Below are 17467 nucleotides of genomic sequence, written 5' to 3'. Positions count from 1 at the left end.
ATCATTACAGCCTATACAGTCCACTGCTGGACATAGGCCTCCACAAGTTTACGCCAAAAATAACCTGAACTCATGTGTTTTACTCATAATCATCACGCTGGGCAGGCGGGTTGGTGACCACAGTACTGGCTTTGTCGCACCGAAGACGCTGCTGCCCGTCTTCGGCCTGTGTATTTCAAAGCCTGAATGGTTATCCCGCCACGGGTCGGCTTTGTAAGTTCCAAGGTGGTAGCGGAACTGTGTTATCCCTTAGTCGCCTCTTACGACACCCACGGGTAGAGAGGGGGTGGCTATATTCTTTAGTACCGTAGCCACACAGTACGAGTATAATACGTATGTATAATACGTATCTAGCACGTATTAACGTGACGTCGTCATAAGGTTAACTAAACTCAAGGTCAACTTAGAGTATCGTGTTGACATTCGACCAGTTCTAATCACAAATATCGAAATTAAAAAATATATCTTTAAAAGCACTTTGAATGTTAATTTTGTAAATTAAAATTAGATTAGTGTAATAAATTACTAACTAATACCTAATTAAAAGTGAAGCCAGCACTGATTCAGAATGTAGATCCCGCAGAGAAGAATCGGCAAAAAATTAATCCGCAGTCACCCTTTAAGTAATTGTGTTTGCTCGCAAACGAAAAAAACCGACTACAATTACATCGACAAGTAATACAACGTAGACGAAAGAAATTAACAAAACGCACTAGTCGTCACTACGATCGATTTCTCTGGGATACCATCATTAGATCTTGGTTTCCTTATCATGGTACCACCTTTGGGATATCACCTTTCCAACAAAAAAAGAATTATCAAAATCGGTTCGTAAACGACGAAGTTATCCCCGAATATACATTAAAAAAAATATAGTAATAAGTAAAAGTCGGTGAAATAACTGTGTTTTAGTAGGTACAAAATTAGTAATATCTTGCATGAAATACAGCGCCACTTAGTCCACACATCTTTATCAACTATGTAATCCTGCACCGAATAATAAGCTTTATCTATTAAATTTTTTAAGAAAAACTTTATATCTATGTGGAGACAGTTGCAAAATTCTTTGTGAGATTTTATCTATACATATAATAAAATGGTAGGAAAGTCAAAACTGTACATTGAATATTTTTTTATAAGAATACTTGGGGTGTGACCGTGTGATCTACAGTCGATACCAAAGCCAAAATATAGTTTTTAGAATTTTTGTCTGTTTGTATGTCCGGGATAAACTCAAAAAGTACCGCATGGATTTACTTCAAATTTGGCACGAATATTATTAAGAAGTCGGGTCAACATATAAGCTACATAATATCATGCTATTACCTACCGGGAACGAGCAGTGAACCTTAATTTCTTCAACGCATTCTGTAACAACGCGTAATCTAACGACGCATATTTGAATGTTGTTGTTATTATGTTAATAACCATGCTATAAGCTAGCTTCACACTATCAATAAAGTCATTCTGTAGTATATTTAGTATCAGCATTGCACCCGTGCGAAGCCGGGGCGGGTCGCTAGTTATACATACGAATACCATAACCCAGAAAGGAAACAATTACTTTGCGCAGTCGGAAACATGGAGTTACAATTTTATCACTATTTCTCATGTTTATTGTTGTTCATGTCAGGGATATCACAGGCTGAATCATACAGTAAAGAATGCGAAGTAAACGAATATTGATACAAATCTAAAGCCTTAGATTTCCGTTTCAGCGCCATCGACAAAAACATTGCCGTTTCATCCGTAAAAATTTTAACCATATGCGCCTAAAGAAGTTACACTTCAAAAAATTGTAACAATTTTTATTGTTCAAATGAAAAGGGCATAATATTTTCTTGATAAAGTTATGTCTTTATTCCGTACACGCTCTTTGTTTCACATAGTTTCAACACAATGCAACGAACGCCTATTGCATCACAGTTGATATCGTGATGTTGGTAGAGTCGGTGCTACCAACGCAAACGAAATAAAACCGATGCAGCTCACATGAAAACTGCGTAATAAGTCACCGTTCTGTGAGTTCATAGTAGGATGTTATATAGCCTACGTTGCTACTGGATAGAAAATTGCAAGTCTTGTAATTTCAAAGTTGTACAGTTAAGTAATTCGAATACATATTTAACTGACTTAAATAATGAGGAGGTTCTCATTTGACTGTATATGTTTTTTATATGTTTGTTACGCGAATACTACGCCAATTGTGAATGGATTTTGATTATCTTGTTTTGTTTTGTAAGGTAGGTCTTGTTACACAAATTTTATGGTAATTGGTTTATCGCCTTTTGAATAAATCAACAAAAACAATAAACGTGTCGATGTAAATTGAAGTGAGTTTTATTCGTTTGCAAACAATCTCCATTATTACTTTACTTATCCTTTTGACCGAGTTCCGCTGACATATTACGTGTATTTCGCCAAGTTCGGTGAATTGGTCGGTTGCCAGCGACCGTGAGGAACAACCCACCGCAACCAGGCAACCAGTCGGGTCGCCGGCGGTGACGCAACTCGTGACGTCACCGCCCTCTGTGCCTTTGTCTCCGCCGAGAGATTAGGGCTGCGAGTGTTTCATTAGCGTTGCGTTGGTGTGTTGCTGGAAAATCGTTGAGTGGATGGGATGGGCTTCTAAATAGAGTTTTGGTTGTGATTGTAATTTATGGTATTCGTATTGTTTTTAGTAAACTTTTTTAACCCTTTTTTATATTACTAGGTCCGCGTTCCGCTTACCTGATGGCAAGTGGTAGTTTATAGACACCTGCAACACCAGAAGCATCACAAGCGTTGTCCTACCCCCACTCCCCCCATGAGTTCTAGTCATCACAGGAACACAGCACTACTTGACAATGTTATTTATCGTCGATCTTCTGTGAGGCACTTCCCCAGTCCGGCTGTTCCAGATTTTGAGCTGGATATTTCCCTTACTTAGTTATAATATTTTAGGCTATTAGTAGGGTTACTAAGTTTCTTAAAGAATCTTCGTAAGCCTGGCTTCTATAAAAAAAAACGATTAGTAATTTTCACGAACCGCTCTACGAAGGCAACGCGTTCAGAATTGATAGTAAAATTTAAAATGACACGGCTTTAGTTGACGTGACAACTAAATTAGTCACGGCGACTGAGAACTGAGAAGTTCAAACAGTTAATTTACATAAAATAATAGTTTTATTTAGAGCTACGAGTGTAAAATTATTACGTTCGCTCGTAAATGAAAAAAAAAACTGACTTCAATCACATCGACCGGGAGTATAACGCCGGTAGACGAAAAAATAGTCAAGTAAACACTCGTTATTATTTATAGTTCAAAAAGTACTCGTCAGGTGTCGATTAAACTAAAAAGGGACATTATAACGACATTAATCGAAAACGGTCCACCCAGTAAAAAGTTCAGAGGTAACACATAAAAAAGTACAGTCGAATTTTTTAAGGTTGGTTAAAGGGGTTGGAAAGCATTCATTAGGTCATTACTTTTTGCGGGGAAAGGTGTTGAATGCTAACGCGACGCTGCTGGTGGATACCAAGCCATGAGGACCTTCCCCACGCAAAAAAAGTCGATACTTTTTATTTTAAAGTTACTCCATGACAGTAGACAACAAAGAGACAAGGGTGCCTGTGACATCGCATTCCGTAAACCAATCAATGCATATATACATTTTTTTTTATGTCACTAGGTTGGCAAACAAGCGTACGGCTCACCTGATGGTAAGTGATTACCGTAGCTTATAGACGCCTGCAACACCAGAAGCATCGCAAGCGCGTTGCCGACCCAATCCCCAATCCCCCCAGGAGCTCTGGTCATCTTACTCACCAACAGGAACACAATACTGCTTGAAAACAGTATTATTTTGCTGTGATCTTCATATAAGATATATGAGAAAAAGTGTTATTGGGACTTTTATCAACGCAAATGGCACCCAAAACAATGATTGTCAGAATTTTTGTCTGTACGTTTGTGCACGATAATCTCAGAAACGGCTAATCCGATTGAGATGTGTTTTTTATTAATATATTGTGGCAAGCTTAGCTTAACATTTAGTGCTTGTTTCATACAAATCGATTCATAAATCAAAAAGTTATGCCAAGTTAAAGAATCACGTTGAACATGTAACGTCACTTTTCCACACGGACGAAGTTGCATGCACAGCTAGTTGCAAATAAATTTAGTTTATATGAATTTGCTTTGCTTTAAATATGAGTACTGGGCATACTGTGTAGTTTGAATGATTCAATGTCATATAATACTTTTTTTGTATGAATAATTAAGATTATAAGCTGATAGTTCCGTTTACCCACTTGGATCATATTATAAATATTTTCTCTGTCCTTTGAGGTTGTCCGTAGGAGATTGCTATAAGTAACAAGACCATCTTTGCACTTGATATTGTTAATTTCTTTAGTGTACTTCTTAAATTATCAATAATATTGTAAAGCTGAAGAGTTTGTTTGTTTGTTTGTTAAACGCGCTAATCTCAGGAACTACTGCTCCGATTTGAATAATTCTTTCAGTGTTGGATAGCCCATCATCTATACGCATATCATCACGTTATAATCAGGAGCGGAGTACTAATGAAGAATGTTTCAAAATCGGGTTTTTTTTCTAGTAACTATTCAACGTGGACGAAGTCGCGGACAATAGCTAGTCATCAATAAATCATTATATAAACAAACCTATTATTACCTTGTACTAAATAGAAAATCCGGATTTAGGAATACCCAACAACCAACTAGGAATCATCTAATTTAGGACGAATTAAACAAAATTAGGGCGAAAGGCAACCCTACGCTCTCTACACGAAACTTGTCGGGTTTCTGGTTTCATATAACCCAAGTTGTGCAGCTAAGTGTATATTTAACCGACTTAGAAAAAGATATTTTTTTTCAAGACGTTGTTTTTTTTAAAAATGTTATTTCAGAGATTTTTGGTTGTATTTTTAGTTGGTTTGGTTGTATTTTTAGTTGTATTTTTAGTTTATGAGACTGTATGTCATAATGGTAACTGCGGGGTTTCTTGCCGGTTTTCCGCTGTAAAATCTATTGTTACACAAATGGAAGTTGGCGGTTTCATTTTCAGCCTGCCTCACTTAATGATAGCGTAGCTTTCCACTGGACAAGAATGTTTAACATCGCTCCTGTGGTCGTTTGGTATCGTTCTAGCTTTTAAGTTTATTCATTAAATTATTAATTAAATTAAACAAATTTAATAATTAGAGAGTTATAATATTAATAGGCAGAAGCTCGAAGCTCCTTATCATAAAATATTAATATCAATAAATAATTCTATTCGAGAATCGAGATATAAAGAAAATAATTAATCGGGTTTTTATTTTTTATTATGATTATTTTATCGATAAAAAAAAAACTGCTTTACAAAATTATCTTAACACCTTTATTATATTTACAATGATTTATAAAAATACTAGCGACCCGCCCCGGCTTCGCACGTATGCAATGCTGATACTAAATATACTACAGAATGTCTTTATTTATAGTGTGAAGCTAGCTTATAGCATGGTTATTAACATAATAACAACAACATTCAAATATGCGTCGTTAGATTACGCGTTGTTACAGAATGCGTTGAAGAAGTAAAGGTTCACTGCTCGTTCCCCGTAGGTGATAGCGTGATAATATGTAGCCTATATGTTGACCCGACTTCTTAATAATATTCGTGCCAAATTTGAAGTAAATCCATGCGGTACTTTTTGAGTTTATCCCGGACATACATACAGACAAATAGACAAAAATTCTAAAAACTATATTTTTGGCTTCGGTATCGATTGTAGATCACAACCCAAGTATTTAAAAAAAATAATATTCAATGTACACTTTTGATTTTTCTACCATTTTTAACCGACTTCCAAAAAAGGAGGAGGTTTTAATTTCGACCGTTTTTTTTTTTTTTTTTTTTTTTTTTTTTTTTTTTTTTTTTTTATGTATGTTACATCAGAACTTTTGCCCGTGTGGACCGATTTCGACAAATTTTGTTTTAATCGAAAGGTGGTGTGTGCCAATTGGTCCCATTTAAATTTATTTGAGATCTAACAACTACTTTTCGAGTTATATCTAATAATGTGTTTTTACTTGACGCTTTTTTCGTCGACCTACGTTGTATTATACCGCATAACTTTCTACTGGATATACCGATTTTGATAATTCTTTTTTTGTTGGAAAGGGGATATCCCTAGTTTAGTACCGTGATAAGGAAACTAGGATCTGATGATGGGATCCCAGAGGAATCGAGGGAAACTCTCGAAAATCCGTAATAACTTTTTACTGGGTGTACCGATTATGATAATTTTTAATTTAATCGAAAGCTGATGTTTATCATGTGGTCACATATAAATTTTATCGAGATCTGATAACTACTTTTTGAGTAATCTTTAATAACGCGTAGTTGCTTGACTATTTTTTCGTCGATCTACGTTGTATTACTTGTCGATGTAATTGAAGTCGGTTTTTTTTTCGTTTGCGAGCAAACACAATTATATTATATGTATAGATATAATAACTATCGAATGATTTAATAATAATAGCAAACTGCAATAATAATAATAACAGTCATCACTTACACTATACATTAGACACTGTATAGCCATCATACATAGACTATACATAAAAATCTTACGCTTTTTTTAAACGTTATGGACGTTTTTCGCCGGCTAGGGCACCCCTCCGTAACGCCCTATAAGGAACTTTGTCCCAAAAATCATTCCAATAATAGAAGTATCGATAATATCAGTATATATGTGTTCCACTAGAGCAGCGATAACAGATCACGTTTAAAGAAAAGTTTTTCCGGATGCGACCGAAGCCAATTTCCGCGCGGCTGGCAACTTGTCAAGTGGGCTGTCCCCGGCTGCAGTGTCCGCAGTAGAGGGGGGGGGGATACTGCTAATTTGCTTTGTATGTAATAATATGGTGGGTGATTGTTCCCTATGAAAAAGTAGGAGCTTAAGTCATAACTCTGCCTCATCGCCGGCTGGTATATGTTTCAGGAACTTTTTCCTTTTGGAAGATTATTATCGATTTGTTTAACAGCTATTTTGAAAGATTTATGATTCTTTCATAGACCAATGTAATGGGAATTGAATGAGTTTTGGTTCTGGTTAAGATTGGTATTTGTGGCCGCTCTGAATCGATTACAATTAGTAGAACTACTTACAGGTTTTTAAGTTTTGATATTTTTGCAAATAAAAACTCTGAAAAGAATAATCTTCTCATTAGAATCTATATTTTGTTGACTCATCCTTCTGTAGCCTCACATCTGGCAGAATTAATACATTGTTATAAAATAACGGTTCATAAGTGCTTTTAATGCAAAACTACCAACGGAAATAAATAATAAAATAATATCTTATAGCTCGTTGGCGCAGTTTGTAGTGGCCCTGCTATCTGTTCCGCGGGTTGCGGATTCAATTCCCGCCTGAGTCTGGATCTAATATTTGTATTTATATATTTATATGTGAAACTATTTCTATGTATATTTATCAAAAAAAAGTCGCTTAGACCGAATATTAAATCATCATATGAAAAATTTCGATCTAGCGTTTACATCGTTCCATAGCTTAATTGACTAGAGCGCCGACACGGTAAGTCGGAGATGCAGGTTCGATCCCCGCTGGAACGGTCGATTTTTGATATGATATTAAAAAATGGTTTAAAAAAAAATAGTTATATCAGTCGGCTGTTAACTATAACACAAACATTAAGTTGCTTACCTTAGGATCAGGCGATCGTGTTTGTATGTTGTAAGGTACCAACATAAAGAATTCTAGTTTTATCTTATTTTTAAGTTTGAGTTGAAATCGACGGTTCCGCTTAAAGGCCTATGTATCGATGTTGATGATAAAAGGCCTATTGATTAACCAATGACGTTATAACCTGTTTATTTCCTATAAAGCCTATACATCAATGATGTAATGTCTTGTTGCAGCGATGGCAGCAGCGCCGGCAGCCCGAAGGAGGCGTGCGTGCAGTCGCCGCCGCCCGCGCCCGCCAAGCGACACCCGCTGCCCCACGAGCAGAGGAGGATGAGCGTCGGTGAGTCGCCATCACGTAGATACAAGCTGACCACACGCTGACCACTCACTGACCATATTGTGATATTTACCAGTAGCAGGGGGGGGAAGGATGTTGGTTAGCTGGGTCCTTGTTTTGCAGTCGTGCGTAGGCAACTGAGTTTTTTTGAAATATACATACGTAATATCTCGTGTACATTAAAAATAATTAATTTTGTTTCAACTGGTCTAGTAATGTAGCAATTGTCGACACTTTGTTAACCGACTTCAAAAAAGGAGAAGGTTTCTCAATTCGACCGTATATTATATATTTATTTATGTGTTCGCGGATAGCTTCGTCGTTTATGAACCGATTTTGAGAATTCTTTTTTTGTCGAAAAGAAGGTATCCCAAGGGTGGTACCATGATAAGGAAACCAAGATCTGATGATGGCATCCCAGAGAAATCGAGGAAACATTCGAAAATCGTAGTGAAGACGTGCGTTTGTTAATTTTGTTCGTCTACTTACGCTGTATTATTTGTCGATGTAATTGAAGTCGGTATTTCTTGTTTGCTAGCGAACACAATTTATTATTCTCAAGAAAGTCCTCTGTATGACTGCGATGTATTGAAGTGACTTAGTATTGTTGCACTTTTCGATAGATTCTTTAAAGGACTCGTGATTAAGTTTTAACCTCACGTAGATATACAATTGCTTATCATGTGCTTTTTTGAATGATAAGTAAATTAATAAAAATATAAATATAAAAATCGTGGTTTCAAGAAATAAACATTTCGTTAAAATCGCTTCCTAGACCCGGCGACTGGGAAGGTCGTTGAAATGTTACGAAAAAACTGGTTTAGCGGAAATATTGTACTTGCGTGCGGTACTGACGACTTCTGGAGACATGTGTCTCTAGGAGGATACAATAGTAGTAGAACTGTAAAGTGGGCCTGTATCGTTTAACTGAGGTAGGGCACAGCAGGAATTTCCTGCTCAAAATATGGAGCAGCCCGACTGGGGTAGTACCTCGACCTTACAGAAGATCACAGCAAAATAACACTGTTTTCAAGCAGTATTGTCTTCCTGCTGGTGAGTAAGGTGACCAGAGCTCCTGGGGGATTGGGGATTGGGTCGGCAACGCGCTTGCGATGCTTCTGGTGTTGCAGGCGTCTATAAGCTACGGTAATCGCTTACCATCAGGTGAGCCGTACGCTTGTTTGCCGACCTAGTGACAAAGAAAAAATCGTGGTGGGGTATCCTGGCAAGTTACTGATGCGCTATCATCTGTTAGCCGAAGGTTGCCGTGACCTGGATGTCATTAACATTTTACTGGTTGTACCGATGTTGATGATTTTTTTTTAATCGAAGGTTGGTGCTTGTCACGAGGTCCCATTTAAATTGAATCAAGATCTGGCGAGCACTTATCGAGTTATCTCTTATAATGCGTATTTAATTGTCTGTTCCACCGAATCTATCTCCCTATTACTTGTCGTCCTGTTGTGTGTTGATGGAATTAAAATCGGTTTTTAACCGACTTTAAAAAAGGAGGAGGTGGAGGTTACTCGATTCGACCGTATATATATTTTTATGTATTGTCGCAGATAACTTCGTCATTTATGAACCGATTTTCATAATTCTTTTTTTGTTGGAAAGCAGATGTTCCAAGGGTTGTGCCGTAATAAGGAAACCAGGGTCTGATGATGGAGTCCCAGAGAAATCGAGGAAACCCCTCGAAAATCGTAGTGACGACTAGTGCGTTTGTTAATTTTTTCGTCTACGTGATTACGTTGTATTACTTGTCAATGTAATTGAAGTCGGTTTTTTTCGTTTGCGAGCAAACATTTTAATGCTAAATGTGCCCCGCGGTTTCACCCACGTTAATTTAAGAAAAAAGAGAAACCAAAGTATTATATAGCCTATAGCCTTCCTCGATAAATGCTATCAGACAAAAAAATAAAAATTTTCTATTCGAACCAGTTGTTCCTTAGATTAGCGCGTGCAAACAAACAAACAGACAAACTCTTCAGCTTTATAATATTAGTATAGATATCTTAGCAGTGGTATGTTTTAATTGATCGTTTTTTTGTCTAACTACGTTGTATTACGACCAGCCCGTTGGCGCAGTTTGTTGTGGCCCTGCTTTCTGTGCCGCGGGTTGCGGGTATTTGTATTTGTATTTTTATATATGTTGTAAAAGGTCGATCTTGGACGGATAGATAACAATTGTGGTGAAGATATATTTATTGAGGATAGATGGAAGCTTTGACAAATTACTTAATTAAAACGTGCCGATCGCAGCGACGGGTACTGGACGACTACAATAACGACTTACAATATACCTTACACTATTATTTATAATATTACCAACATACAAATTTACATTTATATAAAAACATGACAGATTACTTATACATGGGTCACAAATAATATTGCGTTGCTTACATATGTATTTTTCTATGTATATTTATCAAAATGTATATATATATATATATATATATATATATATATATATATATATATATATATATATATATATAGTTATAACAGTCAGCTGTTACCTGCAACACAAGCATTAAGTTGCTCACCATAGGAACAGACGACCGTGTGTGTATTGTTACATGATATTTATTGATTTATTTATTATATATATTATTATTACTTGTCGATATTAATTGAAGTCAGTTTTATTCGTTTGCAAGCGAACACACTTGGTATATCTGGTTTTGTTGAACGCCTTGTATTAAGTAGTATAGCGAGTTGTCATCTGACGCGAGTGGGACAAAGTAGGGCTCCCGAGATAAACGACGTGATGGCCGGTCTCACAGTCGTCAGTCGGACCGAAATAGGCCGTTATCGGTTCTGAGTCTGACTCTGTGTTATCGCCGACGCGAGGAAGCGGACCGTTCGGGATTCTTGTACGCCTTTTTATTTGCTGCGGTTAAATAACCGGTGTTTTAAGTGTATTTATTTTGTAATTGCCTGTTTTACCGGTTACCGTTAAATCTATCTGATATGTGACGGTATCCAATAGATAAAAGTTCATAATTTCAGGCCATCACAGTCTACTACTGGACATAGGCCACCCCATGTGTTTTGCCCATAGTAACCAAGATGGGCAGGTGGGTTGGTGACTGCAGGACCGCTTTGTCGTACCGAAGACGCTGCTAGCCGGCTTCGGCTTGTATGTTTCAAAGCCAGCAGTTGGATGGTTATCCCGCTATCGGTCGGCTTTTTAAGTTCCGAGATGGTAGTGGAACTGTGTTATCCCTCAATCGCCTCTTACGACACCCATGAGAAGAGACGAGGTGGCTATATTCTTTACTACCTTATAACCACACAGCATACATAGATAAAAGTTAATGGGATATACCCGTTAATCTAATAAGTTAATTAGTCGGGGTGATACGGTACCTAATTGCCTTTTTGCCTCCCGTTGTTAAAATCTATCCGTAACTTATGTACAAGATAATTTTATTTACAACGGGCCCTTGGACTAATTGTAAACGTGACTTTTTTCGCGTTTAAACTTGTTTTGTTATGTCTGATAAATAAGGTGTAAGTGGTAGGTTGAAGGCGTGTTTTACTCGTTCTTGATGAAATTTAACCGTACGTAGATTACTATAGGCTTTATCAGCAAGTAAACATTATTTTCAGGGTTTTCATGCAGGAAAGTCACTAGACTACGTTTTTTTGATAATCTATATATATCATTACAGCCTATACAGTCCACTGCTGGACATAGGCCTCCACAAGTTTACGCCAAAAATAGCGTGAACTCATGTGTTTTGCCCATAGTCACCACGCTGGGCAGGCGGGTTGGTGACCGCAGGGCTGGCTTTGTCGCACCGAAGACGCTGCTGCCCGTCTTCGGCCTGTGTATTTTAAAGCCAGCAGTTGGATGGTTATCCCGCCGTCGTTCGGCTTTTTAAGTTCCAAGGTGTTAGCGGAACTGTGTTATCCCTTAGTCGCCGCTTACGACACCCACGGGAAGAGAGGGGGTGGCTATATTCTTTAGTACCGTCTTTATTGCACTTAAAAAAAAAACATAATTACAAGTCATTATTACCAAGAATGTTGGCAAGGGCGATCTTATAAGAGATCTCTACCAGTCTACCCATGGTGGTGAGAGATGGTGTTACAGCGGGACTCATGAGCGCATTTGTGATAAAGTGAAAAAAAAACTGAAAAAAAGGTAAAAAATAATAAAAAAAAGCCATATACTCATTTTGCAATATATACATACAAAAGTTACTGTCGAGTCCTGAAGTTTATATATAATCTTATTGTACAAGTTTTTAAATATAAACAGAGTTAGCAACGGTGGACTTATCTCTAAAAGAGATCTCTTCCAGCCAACCTGCGTTGGTGAGAAGTAATGTGATATAGCAGGCGAAGACAGTGCAGTGACACAGATGTAGCTGATATTCAGATACTTACAAATAAAAAGCTAATTAAATAATATTAATAACATTATACAAGACATACTACACATACATACGAATATAAACATCGCTACTTATATAACTATAACACGTATGTACTACACACATATTTATATAAAATACATACCTAATATAATATTATGTAATAGGAAGTAAATAATAATGAAAAATATATTACGAAATAATTTCTACTCGGTAACATCTGTGTTCGATCGTAACTTTACCTTTGGCTTCAACCGGTAATATCTCACTGCTGGACATAGGTCTCTTTCCCCACGTAGGAGAAGGATCAGAGCTTAATCCACCACGCTGATCCAATGCGGGTCGGCGGATATATTCCCTACTATGAGTAACGATCGCTATCTGGCGTACATGATAACAACCGGGACTGACGGCATAACGAGCTCTCTGAGGCACGTTGGGGAGACCCACAAAAACTGCACAAACACCCAGATCACGGCAAACATCTGTAGGTATGGCCAATAAAAATGTTTGTCCTGTTCGGGGATCGAACCCGCAACCGCCACCGCAACAGCCACAAACCAGTGCTGTGACCGTTGCGCCTGCCCTTACCTACTAGTAGGATTATTTGTATCCGTCAGTTAGCAGGCTTCGGTTTTTGTTCAAGTTACGATTTTTTTTCACCGTCAGGGTTGTTAACACGCATTTTATCGCGCTTGATTATGTTTTTTAGATGCCTGGCGTTTCGGATACTTTACGGCAACCATGGTCACGGGAGGACTTGTGTTATATATTTTGTAAAATGACGTTTCAAAACTGCTTTTGAAGGCTACTTTTTTGAAAAGAAACTTTTTTAGGCGCATATGGGTAAAATTTTTACGGATGAAAGGGCAATGTTTTGATGAAACGGCAACGTTTTGATGAAATGGCAACCTTTTTGTCGATGGCGCTGGAACGGAAATCGAAAGCTTTAGATTTGTACAAATATAAACGAGACTTCAAAATTAGTTTGCCAAAGAAGTTTCACTTCTGACATGTGCACTTTGTATGCACGCACTTTTTTGGATTGAAGTCGATTTGATTCTCTTTCTCTTTTATGTCATCTTACTACTTTAAAACGCATCAAAGGGGAGGGGGGGTGCCTAATGTATTTTAAAATGACAATAAAATCGGTAAAGCCATATAACTGAATGATATTTGTATTACATACGATGCGCGGGTCTTTGTCGAAAGTCTTACGTCGGTCGCATAACTAAACTATTATCCAATCTACGAATTACTCGGTCGATCTTTCTAGAAACGACCTACATTCATCTAACGAATAGATGTGAGGTCTGTGTCGCGAATTGCTAGTAAAGTTTATCTTGAGCATAAGTTGCTGATTGGTCTTGTCCGGAGGATTCAAAAATGTCACAGCAGCCTTTCGCAGTCCACTACTGGACATAGGCCTTCACAAGTTTACGCCAAAAATGGCGTGAACTCATGTGTTTTGCCCATAGTCACCACGCTGGGCAGGCGGGTTGGTGACCGCAGGGCTGGCTTTTTTCGCACCCAAGACGCTGCTGCCCGTCTTCGGCCTGTGTATTTCAAAGCCGCAGTTGGATGGTTATCCCGCTATCGATCGGCTTCCAAGGTGGTAGCTGTGGAATTGTATTATCCCTTAGTCTCCTCTTACGACACCCACGGGAAGAGAGGGGGTGGCTAAATTCTTTAGTGCCGTAACCACACAACATTAGAGCTTGCTTAAATTCAACTAGTAGTCATTTCGATCACTTGATGTTGGTAAAGAAAAGTATATCATAAAGTGTTATCTCTTGGATTGGAGTTGTTTGGAAAGTTGTCCTTGTTATGAAGTTGGCGCTTAGTTTCAAAGTTAGGAACTTTAAGTTTTAGCTAAGCTTAGGGTGGAGAGGAAGTTAATTGAGGCAGGGCACAGCAAGAAATACTCTGCTCAAAATTTGGAGCAGCTCGACTGGGGAAGTACCTCGGCTTTACAGAAGATCACAGCTAAATAATACTGCCCTCAAACAGTGCTGTGTTCCTGTTGGTGAGTAAGGTGACCAGACCTCCTGGGGGATTGGGGATAGGGTCAGCAACGCGCTTGAGATGCTCCTGGTGTCGCAGACATCTATACACTACGGTGTATAAAAAAAGCCCTCAAGTAGGCTTCAATAAGCTAAGAAGTAGTTTTTGATTTTATTTTGTACGCGTAGCTCACGTTAATATGTTCTGTGTCCAGGCGGCGGGGCGGGCGGTTCGCGGCGCGCTGAGCGTCGCGCCGCCGGGCCCTCGGAGCGCCGCAGAACAGGTACACTTAAGTCTTAGACCTTTCTGGTTATAGCTTGCTGAACCGAGTGGTACCTAGCCTACTGCTTTGTGCGCTTCTTTTGCATAATTAGGAAGGTTTTCGTCTGTTTAGCGTAGGGTTGTTGAATAGTGAATACTCTTAGTTGCTCTATACAATAAGTTTGTACACATCTATTGCGTTCAAAATTTATAAATAAAAGATAAGGAACTCTTTCAAACCCCTGTTGTGGTATCATCTTAAAACTTCATAAGCTACAAATTGTCAGCGCATGTGTCAAATATTTCTGTTCACAGCCTGTACCAAACCAAGAGTTTATTATCCGATGTCAAACAAGCCCTAAGGGCCTTTGTATGAAACTCATAGGTATTGATAATAATTTGTCAAGTCACCTTTATCTTTATTGACAACTCGCGCTTGAAATAAATTTAACATTTCATTCATTATTCTCGTAGTTACAAGTTATTCCTGTACCTGGTATGGAACATGATCTCTTGAAGCCTATAAATCCTTTTGAAAACAGCATTAACTTAATAAATCCTTCAATCAATACTGTGTGTACATGGGAGATATATGGAAAAAATATTATGGTGGTCTTTACGCATCCAAAACAATGATTTGTAGAATTGTGGTCTGTTTGTCAGTGCGTTTGTGCAAGCTAATCTCAGAAATGCCTTATTTAAATGTGGTTTTCACTAATATATTGTGGTAGAATTCACTTAACATTTAGTGTTTGTTCACACCCCACCGTACGTAGGACATGCGATCCTCAGTTGATATAGATATCGCAGCTTCGATCTCAGACTGCACTGCTGAGGCATTATTTTCTTTGCTGAATCTCGCAAGATCTCGAGATCGGCTAATATTTTCCGGATTTTGTTTTTCGCTTTTTAGTTCAGTTGGTTTGTTTTTAAAGTATGTTTATTAAAGAAGATCGAGTTATAGACGAACTTCACCCATCTGCTTAAAAGAAAAATAATCGCGAAAGGGGCTGCTCTAAAAATCTTGGCCAGGATATATTTAATTATCGCGTCTTCGGTGTGACAAAGCCAGCCCTGCGGTCATCAACCCGCCTGCCCAGTGTGGTGACTATGGGCAACACACATGAGTTCACGTTATTTTTGGCGTAAACTTGTGGAGGCCTATGTCCAGCAGTGGACTGTATAGGCTGTGATGATGATGATGATGATGATGATATATTTAATTTGAAATTGAAAAATTTATTTTTAAAATGCACGTACGAGCTTAAAGAATAATTTTACAATCTACCGACAGTATGAAACCTGGTACAACTACTGCGTGGCAGGTATAAACAGGTATATACGAGTATTAATTATATTGATACTAGTTACTTTCACCCAGAAGTTTAATAAATAAGTCTTACACCAAAATGAGCGCGGTTTCATTGCAAATACGATGACATAGAGTCGCCAGCTAGAAGCCTGGTTTGAATGGCTTCCGAATATACTAAAGAAGGAACTTTTTAATACAGTTGCTCAAAAAGTAGCGTATTGCAGGGACGTATAGCGTTCGGGATGTGGGCTATTACATACTCGTGCTTTTTTTTACCTTTCCCGAACTCGTGCGTTCTCTTTCCCAACTGTCAAAATAATGTCTATTAAAAAGAAAAACCAACCATGAAGTTTTTACTAAAAAAATGTATATTTCTAAAAAGAAGCTACTAATTTGTTTCAATATCAGATTTAATGATTTGATTGAATGAGTGTGGTTAGGTTTCATTTCATTTCATCTCATTAAATTTCATTTTCATTTCATATCAATAAAAAACTTCTACTGAAGACTTGCCCATACGGGCATAGTTCCCTTTGCCTACCAGAATTGGTGAAGAAAAAAAAATCTCTGCTTATATTCTACGGTTGGCGCCATTTTTCAGAAATTTTCTTTTTATTATTTTATTAAATTGCTTAATTTTTTCGCAACTGTATTAAAAATAGTCGTTCAGTACACGTGCGGAACCGTCATTGCAACTTGTTCCGACTGTTGTCGGAACTCTTTGCAATGACAGCCTTTCCACACTTGTAATGAAATATACTATTTCAGCAAGCTTTTATGTACGTGATTTATCTTTAACATACTAAAGAATATAATTATTTTATACTAAGCAGATGGGTGAAGATCCTAGCCTAGTTCGTATCTTAGCCTATTATGATTTCCTCGAATTTCGCATTCGAATAACTTTAAACTCTTCTTGCGACATGATTGCCTGGTACTCAGGTTTTATAATATGCTTACCATTTTCCCGTGGTTTCGCTTTCGTTGACTTATTTTTTTAATGGTTTTAAAATATATTTAGTAATCATGGTATTTTTCGTCTCTGCGTTTGGTATCTATTTTGAAATAAATAATTTGCTACACTGAGAAAAATCTGATCATTGATAATAAATTAATCTTTGAATTTCTTCCCATGTCTCAGTATTTTTTTTTGAATATATAAGACTAGCGCTTGACTGCGATCTCACCTGATGGTAAGTGAAGACGCAGCTTAAGATGGTGCGCGCCTCTTGATTTAAAGATACCCAAGTTATAGTTAGTTGGAAAAACGGAAGCCGGAAGGGTATTTCCAATTTTTGCGGTGCGTATTAGGAACGAGGAAGCAAAGCGTTTAGTGCGAGATCGTGGGATTTCAACCACGTAGCGGTGCAGATTCATGCGATGCCTTGCGGTTCGTTGGTAGAAAGGTGATGGTGGAACCAAATTGTTTCGTTCAAAAATATATAATAATATACGGCCTAGTTAT

The 17467-nt window shown here is 37.8% G+C and overlaps 1 protein-coding gene across 1 annotated transcript in view; it reads left to right on the top strand.

Annotated features, from left to right (window-relative positions):
- Nucleotides 1-17467, top strand: part of LOC123667188 (E3 ubiquitin-protein ligase Arkadia-like) — a 104200-nt gene that overhangs the window by 59581 nt on the left and 27152 nt on the right. Inside the window, exons 2-3 of the mRNA XM_045601154.1 lie at nucleotides 7934-8040; nucleotides 14644-14712. Of these exons, the coding sequence (XP_045457110.1) occupies nucleotides 7934-8040; nucleotides 14644-14712 (176 nt within the window). The remainder of the gene's footprint in view (nucleotides 1-7933; nucleotides 8041-14643; nucleotides 14713-17467) is intronic.

This window comes from Melitaea cinxia, chromosome 27 (genome assembly GCF_905220565.1).
Source record: "Melitaea cinxia chromosome 27, ilMelCinx1.1, whole genome shotgun sequence".
NCBI classification, from domain to species: domain Eukaryota; kingdom Metazoa; phylum Arthropoda; class Insecta; order Lepidoptera; family Nymphalidae; genus Melitaea; species Melitaea cinxia.
The sequence above is the reverse complement of the archived record's forward strand: the minus strand, read 5'-3'. Positions and strand labels throughout refer to the sequence as shown.